At 35.5% G+C, this 25,261-nt stretch overlaps 1 protein-coding gene across 1 annotated transcript in view; it reads left to right on the top strand.

Moving 5' to 3' along the window:
* Positions 1 to 25,261, top strand: part of DOCK7 (dedicator of cytokinesis 7) — a 223,319-nt gene that overhangs the window by 116,834 nt on the left and 81,224 nt on the right. Inside the window, exons 19-28 of the mRNA XM_031664896.1 lie at positions 35 to 121; positions 2,449 to 2,680; positions 5,634 to 5,798; positions 8,620 to 8,789; positions 16,479 to 16,571; positions 17,771 to 17,860; positions 18,808 to 18,903; positions 21,641 to 21,781; positions 21,872 to 21,985; positions 23,770 to 23,967. Coding sequence (XP_031520756.1) covers positions 35 to 121; positions 2,449 to 2,680; positions 5,634 to 5,798; positions 8,620 to 8,789; positions 16,479 to 16,571; positions 17,771 to 17,860; positions 18,808 to 18,903; positions 21,641 to 21,781; positions 21,872 to 21,985; positions 23,770 to 23,967 — 1,386 coding nt within the window. The remainder of the gene's footprint in view (positions 1 to 34; positions 122 to 2,448; positions 2,681 to 5,633; positions 5,799 to 8,619; positions 8,790 to 16,478; positions 16,572 to 17,770; positions 17,861 to 18,807; positions 18,904 to 21,640; positions 21,782 to 21,871; positions 21,986 to 23,769; positions 23,968 to 25,261) is intronic.

The following is a 25,261-nucleotide window of genomic DNA, read 5'->3' as shown; positions in this document are numbered from 1 at the left end:
AGCAGCTGTGATCATTATATTTAATATCTTACAGGTTCCTCTACCTGGCATGAAATGGGTAGATAATCACAAAGGTGTTTTTAATGTTGAAGTTGTTGCTGTTTCATCTATCCATACACAAGTGAGTTTTAATAATTTTTATTATCAAATTTCACTTAAATAAATTGAATGTATTATCAAATATTTGTGATGTCAGTTTTGTTACTTGTCATAAATCTGTCATTGCTGTCAGATTTATGAGAATATATGTCAGTTTAAAACATGGAATATTTAGAAGATTTTTTTAAAAAGAATCAACAAAATGTCATTGAATGTCAACAAAAGCAAACATTTTATGTTTCAAAATGTCATTGACTTCATTTTAAATAGTTAAGTGACTTGTTTTTTCTAAGTTTCTGGTACATGGCAGAATAATTAGAATTGAGAAACCATCATCAGCTCACTTTATTTATCATAGACGGGTATTTCAGATGGAAAGAGTTTTTAGGGATCATTTGTTCCAAATTCCTTATTTTTGGAATATACCAAGTTCTAATGGGTTTTATACATCCTCTTTCTCTGCCTGGAATGCTTTTCCTCCTGGTATTCATTTGACTTATGAATTAGAGTTTCTCTTCCTCTCAGAGAGGCCTTCCTTGGTTACTCTTTTTAAACATAGCAGCCTCAGTACAGTATGTCATCTTACCCTGCACTTATTGCTGCCTATGCCCAGCTTCTCTGTTGCACTTTGACTCTGTCACTCTGTTTGTGTGTGTGTATATAAGACACATAAATACACGTTTGTTTATTGTTTCTTTCCCACATTAAATGGTAAGTTCCATGAGATCAGAGATGTTACCTGTTGAGGAAAGAGCTTTTCCTTTAAGAACCTTACAGTGTAATATGGGAAAGGGTAAAATGTATGATAAAATTAGTACAGTGTTACATATATTAACTAAATTCTTTAAAGTACAGAGGGGAGAGTTATCTGTTCTGCTAGAGACTGAGCTGTTGCATTTGTAAGTAGGCATTTACTACACAGAGAAAGGGAGAGTGGGCAACTCAGATGATGAGTAGCAAGTACAGAGTTACAGTAGTCTAAGGACCATCAGGTAACCTGGTGTGAAAGTAGTTTAAAGTGCGTAGGAAATCATGATACATAAGGATAGAAGGCTGGTAATAGATTGTGAAGGACCGTGAATGCCATAGAGTCCAGGTAGATGGTAATTTCTACCCTAAATAGAGAACGTGAGAGAAGTACTTTTCGGGCCATGCTAAGGGGAAGCAGTTATGGTGCCTGTGAGTTTATGTTTGAACCTGTTGAGTTTGAAGTGCCTGTGTACTTCAGATGGAGATGTCCTGTAGGTGGTTGTAATTAGTTTGAAGTTTGGGTTTGGAGATAACAGAATAAATGTGATAACTGAAACTGTATTGGTAAATGTGATTGTCCATGGAGAATATGTAGAGTGAGAAGCAGCAAGTATTTAAAATGAAATTCAGGCTTCACTAACCTATACAGGGAAAGGGTGGTGTGGAGGGCTTCCCAAAGCAGAATTCGCCAAGGGAAAAGGCTCATGGGGTAAAGTCCAGAGGAAACAAGAAATAAGCTTCCAAGAATCCTCTTCTAGTGGAATCACATGGGGCAAGTTGAAACAGCATATGTGAAATGTTGTCTGCCACGGAAGTTCAGTACAGACTCAATTCCCAGGGTTTTTTACTAGGGGCTTGTCACATAGGCACCCTTTGCCCAACATGTACCAAAATTCCACATTCCCAGAAGGAAAGTAGGTGTTCAGCTTATACCATATTGTTTGCACAGACGGTTTAGGCACAGTGAACCATCTCTGTCAATGGGAACCCCCCTGAAATCCAAGTTCCCAGTCATTAGCCCACGGCCAAACTTGTAAACAGGGCTTTCAAAGAATAGCTGTCTTAAGCCCACTATGTTAATTCTTTTCTGCACAGTGAGGTAGGGGAAAATAAGAAGACACAGCACCTGTATGCTGTCTTTAGGAAGAAAGTTGGTAGTATATAGATTTTACTTAGCAGTACACAGGTGGCTTCCAGTAAAAGAATGGCTCCAGTATTATAAGATATGGCAGTGAGTTTGCCTTGTATCCAAAGGCTTTGGAGCTGAAAGACAATAAATTAATAATGGACAAAAGTGGGTTACTCATATGCCTGCCACAATAATTGAACTTCAAACTGATAAAGCAAACTAAAACTAAAAAAAAAGAAAAAAAATTCTTAATTAGTATCAGTAGTTTTCTTAACTAATAGTATTTGAAGTGATCATTTTATAATAATAAATGAAAATAGATTTGTTTAATTGGAAACAATGTTTGTTTACCTATATGAACTTTTTAGTGTTATCAAGTGATACGACATGTTAGTGGTCTGTGGTCCTTTAGAATTGGGAAATGTATAAAGTTGTAAGTGCTTAGTGCTTTTGTTCATTCTTTGTTTTAGGATCCTTATCTTGACAAATTTTTTGCTCTGGTCAATGCTCTGGATGAACACATGTTCCCAGTCCGAATTGGGGACATGCGAATCATGGAAAATAACTTAGAAAATGAATTGAAGAGCAGTATTTCAGCACTGAATTCATCCCAGTTGGAACCAGTGGTCCGATTTCTTCATCTTCTGCTAGATAAACTGATACTTTTAGTTGTTAGACCTCCTGTCATTGCTGGCCAAATAGGTAATTTATGTTTGTTTGGGGATGAGACATGAAATCTATAACTTGACATTTCTAAATTTTGTTTTAAAAAAAAACCATGGTTTCTATTTGCTCTATATAAGGACTATATTTGATTTGGGGTGGAGGATGTTATTTACTTGTTTATAATGCCAGAAAAATGATAACTTTTATTTTGTTTTTATAAAATGTGTCCTATAGGCGTATACTCAAATTATAGAAACAAATGTATTTATTTACCAAGTATTTATTAAGCATTTACTATGTACTTGACACTGATAGACACTGTTCAAGGCATGGTTCCTGACTTTAAGATCTCACAGACTAGTTAAGAAAACAGGCAAACAGATAAATCATGTTGTACTTTACAGGATGTATAATCTACCTACTCTACATTTTCATTCATCTGCTATCCTCCACTTAATGTAGCTCTTCTTTCCTTCATTTGCTCAGTCTCTGTATTCTCTTTTTCTTTTTTATAATTCTGGAAGGAAAGGTGTTTTTCATTCCCATCCTTTTTCAAGGTTTACTCCTTACTTTTTACCAACAGCTTTCACCCAAATCCTGCAGGGAAGTTGAACTTGAAAGAAATTTCAGCTAACCAGATAGAATTTTTATGTTTGACTAGTGGCACAAAGGAGAGGAGTATTCGATTAGTTGAGTTTTTTTAGGGGAGACTTATAAGTAGAAATAATTCCTGGGCTGAGTATTTAAAGATGAATAGGAGTCTGACAGGTTAACATTATTCCAAGGAGATTAAACAGCGTGAAACAGCATGTGCATAGTACACAGACATAATGAACTCAGAATGAATTTGGGGAAGAATTGTAAGTAGTTATAAATTGGAGGATTGATTAGAGGTAATGTGGAGAGTGGGAGATGAAGTTGGGTCTTCCACGCTTTAGGAAATTGGGACTATTTTTCTGTAGGGAATAAATAGCCTTTGAAGGATTTGGTCTTAATTAGAGAAGTAACATGACCAAGTTTGACTAGAAAAAGATGGCTGTACTATGTAGAGATGAGTTAAAAGTGGGAAAACCTACAGGTGGGGAGACAAATTAGGAGTCTTGCAGAATTTCATACAAAAAATGATGAGTTCCTATACGTGACAATGGGATGGAGAAGAGAGAATGGATTATGAGATCATAGAGTGTACAGTTACAGAAATTACAGAAGAAGAAGGTTTTAAGGAAAAAAAGGTTAGCATTGTTTTTTGTTGTAGATTATTTAAGTAAAATAATAGTAATAACAGTAATTGCAAACACTTGCATAGCATTTACTATGTACCAGGAATAGTGCTATATGCTTTATTTACATTTGAGAGCCAAGATTCAAACTGGTTCCAGAGTCCCTCTCTTATCTAGTATACTTGAGGAATGTCTGCTCGTGAAATTACATCAGTAATTTTAGTCTAAGTGAAGGTAGAAACCAGATTACAGGGAGTTAAGAAGCAAATAGTGTAAAATAAACACAAGAAGCATATACTACTCTTTTAAGAAGTTAAGTTAGAAGAGAAAGCAGGATTGAGTAGGGCAAAAGAGGGGAGACATTTTAGCATGTTTACATGCTGAGAGAAATCAGCATATAAACATGCTCAAATGGGAGAAGGGAGAAAAATATATGGGGAGAAAAGAGGTTAATCAATGAAGTCGTTACGTGAGACAAGAGTAGAGGTGATAGATAGATCACTCTTACATAGGAGAGGGCACTACTTCCTTTGGAGAGGAGATAAAGTAGTTTCAGATTCTGATAAATTTGTAGAAAAATATGAGGATTTTTGGCCAGGTGTGGTGGCTCACAACTGTAATCCCAGCACTTTGGGAGGCCAAGATGGGAAGATTGCTTGAGGCTAGGAGTTCCAGACCAGTCTGGTCAACATATCGAGACCCCATCTCTTAAAAAAAAAAAAAAAGGAAAAGAAAAAGAAAAACGCGAGGACTTTCATGCTTTATACATTTCTTCTGTGAGATAGAAGGCAAGATTTGCTAAGGAGGGATTAAGGAGGACCTGAGTTTTGAGAAGGATTCTGGTAACTTAGAGTAGCCACTGTGAGAAAAAGGAAGAGAATTAACCAGAAACACAGGTAGGATCACTTAACTTCACTCAGGTTTCTGTCTCTGGTCTCTTTCCCCTGTAGTTCAGTATATATAGATTAATCTTCCTAAATGACCATTTTATCTGGTTATTCTACTTTTGGGAAAACTTAATTGGCCTCATTATCTCTTCATAATTTCCTGTCTTGGTTAAATAAATTACAGAATCTAAGATTCTATTGCTCAAAGTGGCTGTTCAGTTTACCCATTTACTCAGTATGCAGTTTATCACAATTCCCCAATTTTTGTAAAATTATTGTTATATACTGACTTGAGTGACTGAGTAGGTGTTAGTCTTACCTCAACCTGTTTTTCTAGCCCCTCCTTTTTTCTCCCTTCTAATCATTTTACAGATTCACTCATTCCAATCAAGTTGCTTATTCACTATTTTATTATGATATTGTTAATATTTTCAATAATCCATTTTATTATTTTTAATGTTTTTAAACAGAAGTAATATATGCCCTTGTATGCTATTTAGATTTTTGGAGTGATCTTTAAAATGAGAAATTGCTTCTTAAGGTATTACACACAATGTATTTTCTTTTTTCTTATGTACTTTGTATTGTTTTACTAAATAATAGGTATCTGTTAAGCATTGTTTTCTTTTTTGACTAATCAAACCCATGTAATTTTTGTCTTAAATTAGTAAAATGAGTTATTTCTCATTTTGCTCAGAAAAGTATTTTTGGCTCAGCTAATCCAAGGTGTCATTAAAAGTCATTATCAAATAGTAATCATCTTTATACAGTTACTGTGTAATCACTATATTTAACGTATGTAGAGATGACAAAACTTTGGTCTTCGTGGAATTTACAGTCTAAAAATAGTTAAAGTTAAGGTATTTTCTTCTTTCTCAAAAGTTAACCTGGGTCAAGCATCTTTTGAAGCCATGGCATCAATTATAAATCGACTGCACAAAAACTTGGAAGGAAATCATGACCAGCATGGCAGAAATAGCCTTCTTGCATCATATATTCATTATGTTTTCCGCCTACCAAATACTTACCCTAATTCATCATCACCAGGTATTTTATTCTTTTTACTATGAAACTGTCTTTCATAAATTATATGTTCATGTCAGTATTGAGATAATTTTGTAGTCTGTACTGTGACCCATTTATTCAATAGCAAACATTTATTGAACATCTGCTAAGTACCATTCACTGTGCTAGGTGCTGAAGTTAAAGGGATAAATAAATTACATTTTTAGTCATTTTTTTTTTATATAGTTTTCTTTAGTTTGAATTAGAGTTCTTGGTTGAATTAATTTTTGGAAATGAACTTTGCAAATAACTTTGTCTCTGGAAGCATTTTATCATTCCTTGTTAAGATAAGGAATTGCTTGCCCCTGTAATCCCAGCTGTTTAGGAGGCTGAGGCGGGAGGATCTCATGAGCCCAGGAATTTGAGGCCAGAGTGAGCTATGATCTTGCCAGTGCACTCCAGCCTGGGCAACAGAGTGAGATCCTGTCTTTTAAAAATGAAAAAGACAAGAAAAATAGAATCTTGTATTTGTCATTCAGAATGCTGTTGGTCATTTAAGGAGAAATGTGGTGGCTCGGTAGTTTTCTGAAAACCCTTTGAAATCTACAGTGATATAAAAGATTGTTCCTAGAAACATAAAAATTCTATCTGGTTAGCTGATCTCTTCATGGTCAGTGAAATAATATAACCTTTCTGAGTATTGGAGACTCAACTTGTTATTGTCTTTCATGTACCACTGGTGATAGTGGAGGTAGTGGTGGGAGATGTCTTCGTGTGAATAATCCTTTAGTTCATTTAACTAACTAATGATTATGTTGTGCATATCATTTAATCTACTCACATATATGTCCGTATGACACTAATGATAATGGCAAGTGCCCTTTATCAGCTGTTGGCAATGTTAACATTCATAACGGTGACTAATAATTGTGACATTCCTTATGAAAACTAGACATAATAGTAACCTGATTTTAAGTTTCAGCCCAATTTGTTTCTTCACTTAATTGCAAAAAGAAAAGCAATTAACATTTATATTCTGGTTTATAATTTACTAACTTGATTTTTAAAATTATACCACTTGAGGACATGAGTGTGTGAGTGATTATGTAATATCTACAGTGCTACTCCATTTACTCTTTTATTCAGTACACTATTAGAATTCCACAGATTTTGCAAAACATCTTTTTTTTACATGCCGACCTGAAAGATTGTATGAATTAATTAGGTAACAGGTACGTATTAATATCATTTGCAAATATGACATTCAGAAAGATGAAGATAAATTATCACCATAATTCCTGGATGTTTTATTTTAAAAATAAAAGACAGGTTGGAAGATGATGTTAGGCTTGATTTTTCTCAGAGAAAAAGGGAATCTTTGCTTTTTTTTTTTTTTTTTTGAGATGGAGTCTTGCTCTGTCGCCCAGGCTGCAGTGGCGCAATATTGGCTCACTGCAACCTCTGCCTCCCGGGTTCACGCCATTCTCCTGCCTCAGCCTCCTGAGTAGCTGGGACTATAGGCACCCACCACCACGCCTGGCTAATTTTTTGTATTTTTAGTAGAGATGGGATTTCACCGTGTTAGCCAGGCTGGTCTCAAACTCCTGACCTCATGATCCACATGCTCGGCCTCCCAAAGTGCTGGGATTACAGGCGTGAACCACCGCGCCCGGCTGCCTTTGCTTTTTTATGTCACTTGGGACCTGAAAATTATCTTTAGTTTTTTGTATGTATATCATAAAGATACCATTTTGTTATTCACATTGTCACTGATGAAGATAGAGAAATAAAACATGCTCTCATTTAAAAGATGTTAGCAATAATGAAGGTAGAGAAATAAAACATGGTTTAATTTATGAGACGTTAGCAATAAATTGGCACTCTCTCTAGTGACTGTCAAGGGGCAGAGTAGGAGAGGTGGGAAAAAAGGAAGAGACACCAGCTGGAGCATCTTGGGTCCGAAAACCAACTATACCTAAGTGAAAGGAGTGTGTGTGTGTGCGCGCATATGTCTGTGTGTGTGTGTCTCTTGTTAATTTTGGTTTTTATTGTAGAAACACTGAAGAGATAATGATTTTATTTACAGTTCATATGGTTTTATAAACTGCCATAAAATAGAGCATCTTTGTACAGCAATCATTAGTTCTTGAGTGTTTTTATTTTCTTTCTTTCTAAAAAAAAAAATTTCCCGTGCTTCAGGAGGCCAAGAGAGGAGGATTGCTTGAGGCCAGGAGTTCAAAACCAGCGTGGGCAACATACCAAGACCCCGTCCCTACAAAGAAAAAAGAGAGAAATTTAGCCAGGCATGGTAGTGTGTGCCCGTAGTCCTAGCTACTCAGAAGGCTGAGGTGGGAGTCCAGGAGTCCAATGTCGTAGTGAACTGTGGTCTCACTGCTGCACTCCAGTGCTGCCTCTTAATAAAAAAAAAAAGGCACCTGCCTGTTTAAAAAATATATATATATATGTAACTTTTTATTTAGGAGACCATGCCTCTTCAGGCGGATCACGAGGTCAAGAGATTGGCCATCCTGGCCAACATGGTGAAACTTCATCTCTACTAAAAATACAAAAATTAGCTGGGCGTGGTGCCGCGCCTGTAGTCCCAGCTACTTGGGAGGGTGAGGCAGGGGAATCGCTTGAATCCAGGAGGCAGAGGTTGCAGTGAGCCAAGATCAAGCCGCTGCTCTCCAGCCTGGCGAGACTCTGTCTCAAAAAAAAAAAAAAAAGGAAGTTTAATATTTTTTATTTAGAAACCAAAGCAATTCATGATCTTTGTGGAACTTTCTGAAGTGGCAGAGATTTTTTTCTAATCCTTTCCTGACTAATTTTCTTTAATTATGTGCTATTTCATGTGCAACTCTAGGTCCTGGGGGTTTGGGAGGATCAGTGCATTATGCCACAATGGCTAGATCTGCGGTGAGACCTGCAAGCCTTAATTTAAATCGTTCTCGAAGCCTTAGTAATAGCAATCCAGATATATCTGGGACTCCCACGTCACCAGATGATGAAGTTCGATCAATCATCGGGAGTAAGGTAAACTGAAGACATGCATCTGTAAATTTGGTTTTTGTTTTGTGAACAAATGAGAAATATCCAGTTGTTGTCATTCATTCTGAATTTTGAGATGTATGTAAGTTAGGAATTAGCAAAGAATTGTACATTTCTGTTCTATCAGTAAACACTGTTTTATTTTTCTATTAAATATGCTTGCTCTTACAAACTACACTAAAAATCCTAAAATTTGTCTGGAATCACTAGCTGCACATAACTTACTGTTGTCAGTCTGATACTCTATCATGTAAAAAATGGCTAGATTGACTTCATATAGAATTTAAATAAATCTATGTGACTGATATTTGGAAGACAGATGTCATCATTGATTTAAGTCATGAGATCTTCTTCTCCAAAAAATATCAAGAACAGTGATTAAACAATTTTCCATCTTTTGTAAACTAGAAAGAATGATACTCAGGGTTATTTATAAGGGATACTGCAGAATAACCTGAGTACTATGGCAGCTGCAAAAAGAGAAGGCTTCCCCCACCACACACACACACATATATTTCCATGTTTAAGAAAAGAACTCAGGTTTTTTATTCTTGTTTTCATTATTGATTATATTTTATTATAATATAATTATTTTATTATAATATACTTAGCATTATTTATATACTGTGTATTTATATACTGGATAGTTCTTCTGTAGAGTATGTTTGATTTTTGGATTTTCAGAAATTTTCCCAAAGAAAAGAAGCTATAGACAGCATTTCCTTAAGGTTCTTTTAAAATGTCTCTTAATTTTTGTAAGATTTACATTAGGACTTATTTAGCATAATTCTAGAGTTAGTTATTTCTTATATGTTTGATAGATTATAAACTCAAGATTTAGAACAAAGAGGCCTATATATATATAAAAAAATGATTTTTTGCCTTTTTTCAAGATATCCTTTAAATAGATCAATGATTTTTAAAATAGATATAAATACATACAAATATATAAATACAAGGTAATTTCTCAGAAAGCCATTGCAAGATGAGAATTTGTCAGTCTTGTCCTAATCAAGTATTATTTCATAGTTTTTATGTTGTTTTCTTTTTATTGCAAAATTTTTGATAGCTACCTTCCTATTGAATTATTTAGTCGTAATCCCTAATAATGTGTATAATTTTATCTCAAAATTATAAAGAATCTAAAGTTTATTTATAGCTACCCTTCATTGTTTCTTATTTTGTTGACCTGGCAGTTCAAGAAACTCTTCTTTAGGTGATCATGTTTTCCACTCCACCTCAGTCATGGTCTTCCCTTATATCAAACTTGTTCAACCTGTGTCCTGCAGGCCACATGTGGCCCAGGACAGCTCTGAGTGCAGCTCAGCACAAATTTGTAAATTTCTCGAAACATTATGAGTTTGTTTGGGTTTTTTTTTTTTTTTTTTTTGTAAGCTCATCAGCTGTCATTAATGTTAGTGTATTTTATGTGTGGCCCAAGACAATTCTTCTTCCAGTATGGCCCAGGGAAGCCAAAAGATTGGACACCCCTACAACTTGTCATTACCAATAACTTTAATTTTCACAGTCTCAATTTCATGTATTTTGTTCTCTGTTGTCTCCTGTTTTTCTCATAGTACCACAGCTTAATAATGTATCTACTCCTTTGCAATCTCTAATCTTGATCCTCCAACCTTTTGACTGTGCCTCACCCCCTTAATGTTCTCTCTTCTTCCTCAGCCAGCTTGATGTCTATGGGCAATCATAATTATTCCCATCAGGCCTGTGGTGGCTCATGCATGTAATCCCAGCACTTCGGGAGGCCGAGGCGGGCGGATCACCTGAGGTCAGGAGTTCAAAACCAGCCTGACCAACATGGTGAAACCTCACCTCTACTAAAAGTATAAAATTAGCCAGGTGTGGTGGCAGATGCCTGTAATCCCAGCTACTGGGGAGGCTGAGACAGGTGAATCACTTGAACCCGGAAGGTGGAAGTTGCAGGGAGCCGAGATCTTACCGTTGCACTCTAGCCTGAGAGACAAAAGTGAAACTCTATTTCAAAAAAAAAAAAAAATTATTCCCATTATAAGCAAACTTTGGTTCCCTTATCTTTCCCAAACCTGAAACCATAGTTAAACCCAGTTGACTGCCTCTGCCATGTCAGAATCTGTGCAGCTAAACATGTCTTGAGAAATACCATGGTGATTGGTCTCATTTGAAATAAACCTCGAGAGAGCCCTTGATGCTGTCAGGCAATTATACTGTATTTCTGTATCTCCATCACTTTCCTGTTGTCCCAGGAAATGATTTCATTCCTTCTTTTGTTACCTCAAACTTCCTAACACCGCCTCATTCCTTTTCTCATTTTATCTCCCATTTCATTGAGACAACTGAAACCATCAGAAGAAAACTTTGATAAACTTTTACCATCCTATCTAGCTACCTATTGCCATCTACTATCTACTGCCTAATATTCTTCTGTATTAAAAATGAGTAGATGAGCTATTTATTTTTCTAAATTCTTTCACTCAAGCTCTCATCTGGTCTCACCTGCTCAAGATCTACACTCCACCAGTTTTTCCATATCTCTTCCACATCATCAGTTTCTCCCTGAATACTGAATCATTCCCATTCACATACAGGCATGCTATTATTTTTCTCATTTTGAAAAAATAATTCCTCTCATTTGAAAGCAATCTAAGTGTCCATCAACAGATGACTGGATAAACGAAATGTGGTACATATATACAATGGTGTACTATTGTAACAAAGAATGAGATCCTGTCATTTGCAACAACAAGGATGGAAATGGAGATCATTATGTTAAGTGAAATAAACCAGGCACAGAAAGACAAACTTCACATATTCTCACTTATTTGTAGAAGGTAAAAATTAAAACAATTGAACTCATGGAGATGGAGTATAGAATGATAGTTACCAAAGACTGGGAAGGGGCAGTGGGTGTTGGGAGGGAAATGGAGATAGTTAATGGGTACAGAAAAAAAATAGTTAGAAAGAGTATTACATAAGATCTAGTATTTGATAGCACAACAGGATGATTTGTACAATTAAATAATAAGTAAATGTTTATTATTTAGTTATTTTAAAATAATTAGAAATATATAATTTGATTCTTTGTATCACAAAGGATCAATGCTTGGGGTGATGGATACCCCACTCATTCTGATGTGATTATTACACGATACACCTTTATCAAAATATCTCATGTAAACCATAAATACATATGTCTACTATGTACCCACAAAAATTAAAAATAAAAGTAATAATTATTCTCTAGTATTTCAACTGCTACCTTATTTGCTATTTCTCTCCTACCTTTCATAGTAGAATTCCTTAATAATTTTCTTTACTTGCTATCTGCAGTTCTTGTACTTCTGTCATCTCTACTTCAGTCAAATATTCCTCCCATTTTCCACCAAAGCTGTCCTTGTTAATGTCACCAGCACCCTTCATGTTGCTAAATCCAATGGTTACTTTTCAGAACTCAGCTTACTTTTACCTACGAGCAGCTTTTGACACAGTTAAACTTTTTTTTCCTCTGTGATTTAGTCTATTTATTTGACTTCCAGGGTACTGCATTCTGTTGGTTTCCCTCTTGGTTTACTGATTATACCTTTTCAGTCTTCTTTGTGGATTCTTCCTGTTCTGATCTCTTTATGTGGATGTGTTTCAGGCCTCTGTCCTTATTTCTCTTCTCTTGTCTTCTCTCTACACTCTACCTGGGTGAGCTTATTAGGTTCCATGGCTTTAAATACCACATAAATGTTATGCTAATGATTCCCAAAATTGTATTTCCAGTACAGATCTCTCTCTGGAGTTCTAAACTTAACCGCTTTTTCTAAATCGTTTTGTTCAGATTTGGATATATATGAAAGGTAGAGACACTTCTTTCTATCTCCATTACTACCATCTTGGTCTGAGCTACATCATCTCTCCCAGAATTAATGTACTAGCTTTAAAGATGGTTTCCCTACTTCTATCCTACGCTATGTTCACAACATAGCAACCAGAATGTTGCTTTAAAGACTTAAGACATGGTCGGGCACGGTGACTCACGCCCATAATCCCAGCACTTTGGGAGGCCAAGGCAGGCGGATCACCTGGGGTCAGGAGTTCGAGACCAGCCTGACCAACATGAAGAAACCCCGTCTCTACTAAAAATAGAAAAATTAGCCAGGTGTGGTGGCACATGCCTGTAATCCCAGCTACTCAGGAGGCTGAGGCAGGAGAATCACTTGAACCCAGGAGGCAGAGGTTGCTGTGAGCCAAGATGGCGCCATTTCACCCCATCCTGGGCGACAGAGCTAGACTCCGTCTCAAAAAAAAAAAGACTTAAGACACACAAAAATTAAGTCATTATGTCATTCATCTGAGCACAGTCTTCTAATGACTTATTCCCTCAGTCCTTTAAGTCTTTACTCTGAAGGCCAACTTCCAAGTGAGGTTGACTCTGATTATCTTATTTAAATGTATAACCAGTGGCTGTGTCCTCAGCCTTCTAATCCCCTTATTCTGTTTTTTGTCTTTTTTTTTTTTTTTTTTGTCTCACATTTACTACCTTTTAATGTAGCATATGAATTAAATATTTTTACTTTTTTTTTTTTTAGTGTTTATCTGCCTTTAACAGAGTGTAAACTTCATCATGGCAGGGAATATTTGTTCCAAGGCACCTGTAATGTCTAAATTATTCAAGGTGCTCAGTAGATGTTTATCCAATGAAGACATGTTAGTATGAGTAAACACTGCAGGACTAGATCACTTTTTCAAGAACAGAATTATGCTTTTGTTCGCCCTCTTACTGTTGGGATTAATTATATATTTAAAGATCTGCAGAGATTTGACTTTATGAACGTTTTGGTTATATTTTATTCCCCAATATAAAATGCAGAACTCCTAAAATTTAAGAATATTTATATAACATGAACAGGCTTTTATTACTCCAGTGGCTGTAATGTAAATGTGAAAATATTTGTGAGACTTCTTCATACTTATGTTGCCAAAACTAGCTGTGCTTCCTTAATTCTAGCTAGTCTTTTAACATTCAGTTATGTAATACATGGTTGCATCAGGTCTGAACTTTATTGCTTTTAATCAGATGCCAGTGGAATTTTGCCTTGGTACGTTTCTTTCTCATATATCATCTTCTATTTTTTTTATTTCTCAAACACTGAGAGCTTACTGTGTGCTAGGCGCTATGCTGAGGACTTGTGAATATGAAGCAAAATCTTTGTAATATAACACAAGTGTTGATATCAAATCAAATACAGTATGGGCCTTGCTGAAGGATCTTATCTATATGTAAGGGAAAAAATTAATAGTGTTACTGGGATTTGGCAAAAAAACCTCACACTGACATACACATGGGCACATATTTGGTTAATCTGTTCCATGTTTGTTGGAAATCAGTAAACATAAAGTTATTAGATTAAATATAAGTGATAAATTTGCTTAAATATGGGCTGTTTGATATAATTCTTAGCTTTATAACACCTGAATTACGGGATTTACTTGCTTTGCCAAATAACTGAACACAAGTTTTCTTTAAATAGTTAGCTTTGACTGGTATAATTATAACTGTTCGGAACATCAGTATTGTGTATATAAATATAATTCATAGCACAGAGATTTTTTTATTCTCATATTAGCAATTATCATATATTGTAGTTTTAAAGGAAATTATTAAACAGTAAGTTAAGTGAATTTAAGAGCACAGCAAAGTCTTTATTCTTTTTGTGGAAATTTATGAGAGAAAAGAGGACAGTTATAATTTTGCAAAAATCAAATGCTCATGTTTTGTTATTTCTGTAACATGAGTAGTGACTATAAAAATTGAAGCTGGTAGGAAGAACTTTACACTTTTATACAAAGAGACATAATTTTGGACTTGGACATAATTTTGGAGACTAATGAAAACTGTTTTAACTTCTCTGAAAAACATAAGTCTTTTGGTTTGCTTTTATTTGAAATATTATAATGGGATTCTGAGAAGGTGGATATTTTAAACAAATCTGATGGCATAATTTTACTAGTATTTTGATATTGTCTAATTTACTTTGATAGAAAGCATTTTAAGAAAAATATGTATGGAAAATTTTTATAAAACTGTTTTTGAGAGTTTACTATATTCAAGGCATTGAACTTAGTAATTTACTTCCATTATTTAATTTGATTCTTACCATATGAAGGGAGATGCTCTCATCATTTTTATTTTATAGATAAGAAACTGAAAAAGAAATTAAGTAATTTATCTTAGATTTTACAGCTAGTAAGCAGGAGAGCCTGGATTGGAACCTTAACTCCCATATTAGACAATCACTGTCAAAAATGATGAGAAATGGGTGATTATTGTACCATCATTTCAGCTTCTCTGTATATTTGGGAAAAAATGAAAAAAGGTGGAGCAAATACTCTCCTAAAACCTAAGCCCTTGAGGGTTGCAGTTTTTCTTTCTTTTCTTTTTGAAAACTTCTCTTGAAGTTATTTAAAAAATACTGATGTCTGGGGCACACTCACAGCAATTCTGATTTAATTGTTTTAAGGTAGGGCGCTGCACATTTGTTATGTTACTGTTGTTGTTAATTAAGCTTCCCAAATGGCACTAATGTCTAGACAGAGTTGATTATAGTTGTTCCCAACTCTTCACTTTTACCTGTCTTTCCTTTGGTGGTTTCTGGTTTGGGTCCGTACTCATGCCCTGATCTATTTACGTCAGCTTGCCTTCGATTGTCTTTGCTATTCTTACCCTAATAATTCTTTAAAATCTTTTACAACTTGCTCCAGTTCCAGTTATTAGATTCTCAAGTCCCCGGTCCAAATTGCTGAATCGGATTTATGGAGATAGAGCTCAGGATCTGAATTTCATAAAGCTTCTCAAGTGATTCTGACGATCAGTCAGTTTTAGGAAATAGAAGAAAAGCCTCTGTTTCCTTCACCTGAAATCACAGTTACCCCTTTCAGACAAAGATAAACATAAATTCACTTCTGGACATATACTTTAGTAGCGTCTTAAAGAAATTTTAAATTCATAAAGATGATGAAGATATAATTCCTATAGACAGCCCCAGCATAATGTTTTTCCTTGTAATATTTATTAATAAATAGTAGACCAGTGTGTTTAATTACAAGTGCAGCCCCAAATCCATTATTAGGAAGGAGTAAATATTAGGTATCATTTTTTTCTTAAGTTTTTACTTAATTTCTCCTGTCTGTACCTAAAAGAGAGTGAAGGTGATGGCAAGGTCAAATAGAATTATGGAGTATCACTGCATAGTAGTTTTCAGTTGATGTTAGATGGAATGAAATTAAAGTTTCAAGCAAAGAATGGGGTGTTTTTCTTCCATTTTTTCCTTTAAACCTCAGTTAGATACAGAGGAAATTATCTGTTGCTAACTTGTACTATCTTTAAAGAAAGTTTGGGGTGTGGTACTGTGGAAACATTAGTTATTGGTACTTCAAGAGTATTTCTTTACATAAAGAAAAATTACCTTTAAATACTATACTTATTGGTCTTGGTGATTTTTTAAAAATTGTGTTATATAATAAGATAATTTTGGTGAACTAATACTCTATAGGTTCCTACAAATTTTGGTTGCTTTAACAGTACTAATTAAAAACATGTTTGCATTAGAAGATCTGAATTTCTTTAAGAATAATTTATAGCATGCAACATGTAATATTTCTTTCCTTTCAAACTGCTTTCTATTATATGCTTAGGGTTTAGATCGCTCCAATTCCTGGGTTAACACTGGTGGTCCAAAAGCTGCCCCATGGGGATCCAACCCCAGTCCAAGTGCAGAATCAACACAGGTGGTGTTTATATTAGAGGTTTCTTTATTGGCTGCTGATGTTTCCCGTTAGAACATTACTTTTTAGTATATACTATGATTTCAGTGGCTTGCTTTTTTTAATCATTAAAAAGTGTGTATTTTTGTTTACTTAGCACATTTTCCAACTACTATGCATGAATACCACCAATTGCACCAGTAATGTGCTTCTTTCCTATTTCCTATCTCTGCCTTTCTTCTTTACATACCCTATCAATATTTCAGTGCCTGCTGCTTATGCAATTGATGGCTTTTATAACAGTTTCTTCATTAGGAGTAGCACATCTTTAATAGCAATTTTTAAATTTTTATGTGGAGGAAAAAAACCCAACAGTTTTCTATTTGCTTTTGGTTTAAAGTGTAACTATTGTATCATTTTCATTTAACATTTACTATCTTGTTATTTTCTTCGTAATCACCGAATAGAAAGACTGGCAATAAATTGAAATTAAATGTGAACAGTATATGATCACCATGCTGTAAGACTCAATACCAGAAGCAAAAATCCATTTTAATTTGTACTGTGTTGCAAAGTATGAAATTTGTTGTACCTTAGCTGAATTAGGTTTTGCTTACTTAAGACTAGTTGCTTGATAGCTAATACTGCATGATATCTCAAAATATACTTCTCATCTGTGTTGGCTTTGGAGGGAAATCTTGTTCTTAAAGAAAATTTTTAATTCGTTTCTAATATAGTAAATGATTTATATTTGATTTAGTATATGACAAACCTGAATAGTAGTTTTTGATAATAACGAAAAAGTGAAAGAAATTATTCTAAACTTTTTCCTTTGTTTATTTAATGTAAAGTTACTGATTTCTTATTTGTTCTGAGACCAGTTGAGAAGTATGTTTTTACTTTTTATATATTTTTACTAGATATGTGCATGTATATAGATCACACAGATAAAAGTTTCATTCTTTGCAACACTGAATATTTTATAATCACTGGAATACTCATCTTTTTTTAAAGACCAAAAATATGTAGAAGCCATTTTGATACTACTTATGCATTGTCATTAAAGCAGCTTAAAATGGTGAAAATGAGATGAGCAATAAAATAGATGGTTTTTGAAACCATAATAAAACTCTGTTTTAAACTTGTACATAATCCGTCAGCTGCAAAGTCATCCACTGCAAACATTAATGTTATCTCGTCATTCATTCATCTTCACTCCATAGGCTGTGGATCGAAGTTGTAATCGTATGTCTTCGCACACAGAGACGTCAAGTTTCTTACAAACATTAACGGGACGCTTACCAACTAAAAAGGTAGATTCATATGAAGACAATTCATAAGGGGGAAAATAATTTCACCAATTAAATAGATGTAAGATTTCTTTACATAACCAGTATGAGATACAGTAATTGCATTGTGCTGAAAAATATATCTGAGCAAGCATTGCTTGTCTGATGCCTTTTTGGGCATACCTTGTCAGTATATACTCTCTTACATTATGATAATGTTTATATCTTTGGGATTGACTATTTTTAGAATTTAGTGATTTCAAATTTGATCATCAAATTTTAGTACCAAAAAAATGTATCAACTCTTAATTATATTTCTGTAACTGCTTCTGTTTTGTGTTTTAAATCTCCAGGGAAAGGAAGATGAGTTAGAAAAATTGTCACTCTTAGTAAGATATGTTGATTTGCTTCCCTTATGCACAGTTTTGTTAGTCCTTTTTCATATTAATATACACTACTTTGCAAATGCTTTGTATGCATATCCATTATAAGGCAGAAATCTTCTGCTATTTTTTTTAAAAAAGACCTTACCTGAAAACTCGAAAATTAATGGCTCATAGCAAAGTTTAAATTTTAAAACGTATTTCCTAAATTGTACCAGCAAAGTTCATGCGTGTATTTGCGTATGTTTAAAAATGTACTTAAGATACAAACAAGATATTACTGTGCTGTAAGTTTTTAGTCTAGTTTCTGTTTGCGGGTACAATTTAGGAGGCTATCTTCTACCTGTCGTTTTAAAATTACATTTTACTGCAAGATAACATGTAATTTTTTCAGCTGTTCCACATACCACTGTCTTACATGCTTAAATAGCCGTTTCGTTAATGGGTGTCTTCAGTGCATCATTGAATGGTTCACGTGCCTTATTTTGCTTATTCTCATTATATCTTCATTTGTATTTGCATTATTATTTGGTTTATGTTATCAGCAGACTTGACTTTGATAATAACTTTGGATTTACTTCTGGATAGCTTTTTCATGAGGAGCTGGCTTTGCAGTGGGTTGTTTGCAGTGGCAGCGTTCGGGAATCAGCTTTGCAACAAGCCTGGTTCTTTTTTGAGTTAATGGTGAGCAAAAACTGAGCATGTTCTTTAATATATTTTCTCTTAGTGAACAATTTTATGCTAGCTCATTTGTTATCTTAAAAGTATTTTTCTATTGTACATCTTACTCTTTTACATGTGTCTCCAAGGCAAAATTACATGTGTTACATCTCTCAATAAACACTGTGGACACTCAACACAGTTTAGGTGGAATTATGAAGAGTGAGACTCATTTTAACCCTTATTTTCTCAGGGATGGTTGCATAAGCTAGCTATATTTTCAAAGGAAACTTGTGATACATTCTTTGCTAGTCTTTATACATGAAGTCTATAAATGACAGTATTGTAGATTTTATACCAGAGATACAAAGAGCTTTATAGATACCCACTGCTATTATTATGGCTAATAAACTCTTAGGGAATTGCCAGTTACAATAAATAAAAAAACAACAGTACTGGCTGGGTGCAGTGGCTCACACCTGTAATCCCAGCACTTTAGAAAGCCAAGGCAGGAGGATCACTTGAGATCAGGAGTTTGAGACTAGCCTGGGCAACGTAGCGGGAACCCGTATCTACCAAAACAAAATTTTTTTTTAATTAGCTAAACCTGGTGGCACACACCTGTAGTTCCATCTACTTGGAGGGCTGAGGAGGGAGGCTTGCTTGAGCCCAGAAATTCAAGGCTGCCGTCAGCTATGATCACCATGGCACTCCGCATGAATGACAGAGCAAGATCCTGTCTCTTTAAATTTGTTTAAGTATTTTTTTGCTTAATCAAATAAATGATACTTTTAAAATGAGTGAATTAATATTTTAATTAATAAATATATATGAACAGTTGACTCCTGAACAACATGGGGTTTAGGGGAACCAACTCCCCCACACTGTCAAAATCTGCATATAACTTCTGGCTCACCTAAAACTTAACTACTAATAGTTAAGTTGACCAAATAGTTACTGTTGACCAAATACTTTACTGATAACATAATCATATTTTGTATGTTATTCGTATTATATATTGTGTTCTTAGAATAAGCTAGTGAAAAGAAAATGTTATTAAGAAAAGTATAAGGAAGATAAAATATATTTGCTATTCATTAATTGGAAGTAGATCATCATAAATGTCTCCATCCTCATTGTCTCCACATTGAGTAGACTGAAGAGGAGGGGTTGGTTTTGCTGTCTCAGGAATGACAGAAGTGGGAGAAAACCCACATATAAGTGGACCCATGCAGTTCAAACCCATGCTGTTCAAGGGTCACCTGTACATATAAACTTGTATATGTAAACATACACATATGTAAACAAAGGCAACAAACATTTATCAAGTCGGCACAATATGCTAGTACTGCCCTGTGGCCTAGGTGTTACTAAGGCACAGAGAGGTTAAGTAACTTGTCTTAGTGTGCACAGCTTGTAGGTAGTAGGACTGTAATTAAAACTCAGACATTTCAGCATTTGGGACCATCTTCTTCACCTTCCTCTTCAGCCTCTAGAAAGCTGAAATCACTGAAACTTTTTATTCCAAAAAAGAAGTATGTAAAAAAAATAAAAATAAAACAACAAAAAAGAGAAAAGGATCTTCCAGAGTATGTCATAGGGTGGTACTCAGCATTGAATGTTGCCTATGTTATGGGTAAGAGAACATTTTATTCTAGAGATTTAATAATCTACAGAAAAAATAAATCAGGGACTACATGTAAGTGACAACTCATTTTTTTCCTAGAAAATAAACCTTAAATTTGTAATTCATGGGCTTCTCTGCTTCTCTTGTAAGGTAAAAATTGTAATTTTTGACTGTTTTTTAATAGTCTTACATTTATGTTCAGATTTCTAAAATACAAAATAGTCAAAGACTGCAATTTAAAACTTGGCTGTGCTCTATTTTAAGTATAGGACTTTAGCTTCAATTTCCCTGAATTTAAAGTTTATTCTTTATTACCATTACCACAGTGTTATAATAAAGAATCTGTACAATATTCAATACAAATACAGTACAATATAGTCCTCATATTTATTGTATTCCCACTATATGCCGTCATCTGTGTATTAGCTACTGAGCACACTATAGTGAAGACTGAGTTTCTAACCTTTCAAAGCTTACAGTTTGGGAGCTTTGGAATGGCAAAATTATTGAGTCTTGGAAAAATTTAATTAAATTTTTTTTGGCTGCATGTGATAGATTATATGCCTGTAATCCAAATATTTTGAGAGGCCGAGGCAGAAGGATCACTTGAGGCCAGGAATTTGAGACCAGTCTGGGCAACATAGCCAAACCCCGTCTCTATAAAAAAATTTTAAAATTAGCTGGGTGTAGTAGTGTGCACCTATAGTCCTAGCTACTCAGGAGGCTGAGGCAGGCGAATCACTTGAGCCCAGGAGTTGGAGGCTGCAGTGAGCTATGATCATGCCACTGTACTCCAGCCTGTGTGACAGAGTGAGACCCTGTGTCCTTAAAAAAAATAAAAAAATAAAAAAAAAAAATTTAAAGGTTGAAATTTTTTTTGTTGACATACACAGAATTTTTTGTCCTATTGTTAGCCAGCATAATTTTCTGAAGGTAATATAGTGTTTTGTTTGTTTTCTTAGCAAATACAAAACATCATCGGGAACTTTAAAAAATATTTGAGAAGCTAAAAATATTTCAGTCATCTATTAAATTACATGACATATTTTAGAGAGAGTCCAGGTGTTTAGAGTTGTTGTAATTGTTAATTATATTCATAGGAAATTAAACTCATAATTTCTATCTTTTTTTCAGGTAAAGAGCATGGTGCACCATTTATACTTTAATGATAAACTTGATGCTCCAAGGAAAAGTCGTTTTCCAGAACGTTTCATGGATGACATTGCAGCTCTTGTCAGCACGATTGCTAGTGATATAGTTTCACGATTTCAGAAGGTAATAACTTTTTCCCCACTTATCTCTCTTTCAAGCTCCGATTAAACTATCATACTTTAATTTGTTTTTGTTTTATATTCTGTTTCACAGGACACAGAAATGGTTGAGAGACTCAATACAAGCCTTGCATTCTTTCTCAATGATCTGTTGTCTGTTATGGACAGAGGATTTGTTTTTAGCCTTATAAAGTCCTGCTATAAACAGGTAATCCGTAGTTAGGAATAATTAGTAATCAAATAATTTAAATACTATGTTCTTTTCAGAGTTAGAGCTAAGAGACCTTAAGAGCACATTTATATACTGATGTTGAAACAAAAAGTAGCCTAAAGTAACATGTATTTACTAGCAAGGCAAAAATAAATTACACTTGTTTTATCAGGACACAAGGACTGTAGCAAGCTGTTATCAGTACAGCCAGTATTTCCTTGAGTTATACTGGCCTACTCGTGACTCTTTAATCCCATTCTGGATCATACCATCAAGTCAGTAGTAATGTAAAGCAGTCTCAAGATGTCATGCAAGTGGAGCATTTATACCGACTGGACTTTTGTATCTTGAGTGATTTTTAAAGCAACTGCATTTTGCTGGGTATTCCTCCTAATCCAGCCCTGGATGTTGTAGAGTTTGGAATTATGGACAGATGTTTACACATTTGCCAAATGTTGTTCATTATCTTGACTTTACTAAATTAAAAGCATCCTGGAACTTTTCCACACATAGCTGATTTTGTTTTAAATTTTTTTTTTTTTTGAATCGGAGTCTCGCTCTGTCACCCAGGCTGGAGTGAAGTGGCCGGATCTCAGCTCACTGCAAGCTCCGCCTCCTGGGTTTACGCCATTCTCCTGACTCAACCTCCCGAGTAGCTGGGACTACAGGCACCCGCCACCTCGCCCGGCTAGTTTTTTGTATTTTTTAGTAGAGACAGGATTTCACCGTGTTAGCCAGGATGGTCTCTATCTCCTGACCTCGTGATCCACCCGTCTTGGCCTGCCAAAGTGCTGGGATTACAGGCGTGAGCCACCGTGCCCAGCCTTTTTTAGTTCGTCTAACAGAAAAGTTAAAACTGTGCATGGGCACTCACCCACATGAAAGTACTTCAACATGATATGTATCATTTTTACCTTTCCCCCAAAACTTTATGTACTATTGCTACCAGAACTTATCCTGTCTTTTTTCTTTCAGCATTGACCTCCTATATTTGTCAAACATAGAGCTAAGCTGTAGGGATACTAAAGCTATCAAATCAGTTTATAGTATGTCTCCTCAAGTAGCTTATGATGTCGCTGAGAAAACAGACAAATTATAAATATAGGTAAGCACAAATTGCTATAAAAAGAATTGATAATTTCTTTTAAGAAGGAAGTAATAAAAGGCCAGGCGCGGTGGCTCATGCCTGTAATCCCAGCACTTTGGGAGGCCGAGACGGGTGGATCACGAGGTCAGGAGATCGAGACCATCCTGGCTAACACGGTGAAACCCCGTCTCTACTAAAAATACAAAAAACTAGCCGGGTGCGGTGGCGGGCGCCTGTAGTCCCAGCTACACGGGAGGCTGAGGCAGGAGAATGGCGTGAACCCACGGGGGGCTTGCAGCGGGGAGCGAATATGCCCCCACGACCCCCCCCGGGGGACAAAGGGACACACTTTGTCTCAAAAAAAAAAAAAAAAAAAAAAGAAGGAAGTAATATGAAGTTATTTTGGTGGTATATGTTTTCCCTGTTTTATGAGAAGTAGAAATATTGGTGCTATATTGGAAACACAAGAATGTGGCTTTTAGGTTAGTCAAATGTGTTTATATAGTAAACCTTATAGTTTTAAATTTTTAATTTTAGCAGTAACTCTGGAAAAAGGTGATACTGTTACTTAAGCCACAAAATCCAAACTGGATACCAAGTACTACCTCTTTAATTCTAATTCGCCATTCTGGTATTAGTATTAAAGAAATAATAGATTCAATTGGTGTTCTCTTACTTATGCATTGCTTACAAGGTGTCTTCAAAGCTTTACTCATTACCGAATCCAAGCATTCTGGTATCCTTGAGGCTGGATTTTCTGCGAATCATCTGCAGTCATGAGCACTATGTTACATTAAACTTACCCTGCAGCTTACTTACTCCACCTGCATCTCCATCACCTTCTGTTTCTTCCGCAACATCTCAGGTATGCAAATTGTGTGAATATACATGTATTTAAAGTCACTTCAGTGAAGAAGAATTTTAAACAATGAAAAAAATAACACTTACTGAATAATAGCTGTATGATAGGCTCAGTTCTGAGTACTTTATAAGTATTAAGTCATTTAATCCTCAGAATAACTCTAAGAAGGCAAGTTCTGTTATTATACCTATTTTGCAGATTAGAAAAACAGAAACACAGAAAGGTCACTGAGTAAAAAGTGGCAGAGCCAGGCTTTGAACCAAGGCTTTATTCTAGAGCCCAAGTTCTCTTTTTTTTTTTTTTTTTTTTTTTGAGACGGAGTCTCCCGGGCTAATGTGCAGTGGTGGGATCTCGGCTCGCTGTAACCTTTGCCTCCTGGGTTCAAGCGATTCTCCTGCCTCAGCCTCCTGAAGCTGGGACTACAGGCACATGTCACCACACCCAGCTAATTTTTTTGTTTTTGTAGTAACGATGGGGTTTCACCATGTTGTCCAGGCTGGTCTCAAACTGCTGACTTCAAGTGATCCACCACCTCAGCCTCCCAAGGTGTTGGGATTACAGGTGTGAGCCACTGCGCCTGGCCAAAAATTTATAATTTGCCATCATACTATGTAGTATTTTATTTCAAAAATTGCCCTATAAACAAATGTCTTTAGGTTTTAAAAACTTCCAAAGTTGTGTACATTTTTAAAGGATGTTTGGAAATTGATGTAATTAGAAAAATATGTTGTCTGATGAGGTGATTTTTGTTTGTTTGTTTGGTTTTTTTGAGAATAGGTCTCACGCTGTCACCCTCATCCAGGCTGGACAACAGTGGCTTGATTTCAGCCAGCTGTAACCTCTACCTCCCAGGCTCAAGCAATTCTTCTGCCTCAGCCTCCCAACATGCTGGTATTATAGGCGTGAGCCACTGCACTGGCCTGATGATTTGAATTTATAGAAATAGCTTGATGTAGCCAGGCGCAGTGGCTCACACCTTAATCCCAGCACTTTGGGATGCCAAGGCAGTCAGATCACTTGAGTCCAGGAGTTCGAGACCAGCCTGGCTGACATGGCAAAACCCCATCTCTGCTAAAAATAACAAAAATCAGCCGCACACGGTGGCTTGTGCCTGTAATCCCAGCTGCTCGGGTGGCTGAAGCATGAGAATTGCTTGAATCCAGGAGGCAAAGGTTGCAGTGAGCCAAGATCACACTGCTGCACTCCATCCTGGGTGATAGAGCAAGACTTCTTCTCAAAAAAAAAAAAAAGCTTGATGTGTTGTTGTGGTCCAGCATCCTTTGTGTGGTATGTCCATCTTAATACTATGACCATAACTCATTTG

The sequence above is a fragment of the Papio anubis genome, chromosome 1, assembly GCF_008728515.1.
Source record: "Papio anubis isolate 15944 chromosome 1, Panubis1.0, whole genome shotgun sequence".
In the NCBI taxonomy this organism is placed as follows: Eukaryota; Metazoa; Chordata; class Mammalia; order Primates; family Cercopithecidae; genus Papio; species Papio anubis.
The sequence above is the reverse complement of the archived record's forward strand: the minus strand, read 5'-3'. Positions and strand labels throughout refer to the sequence as shown.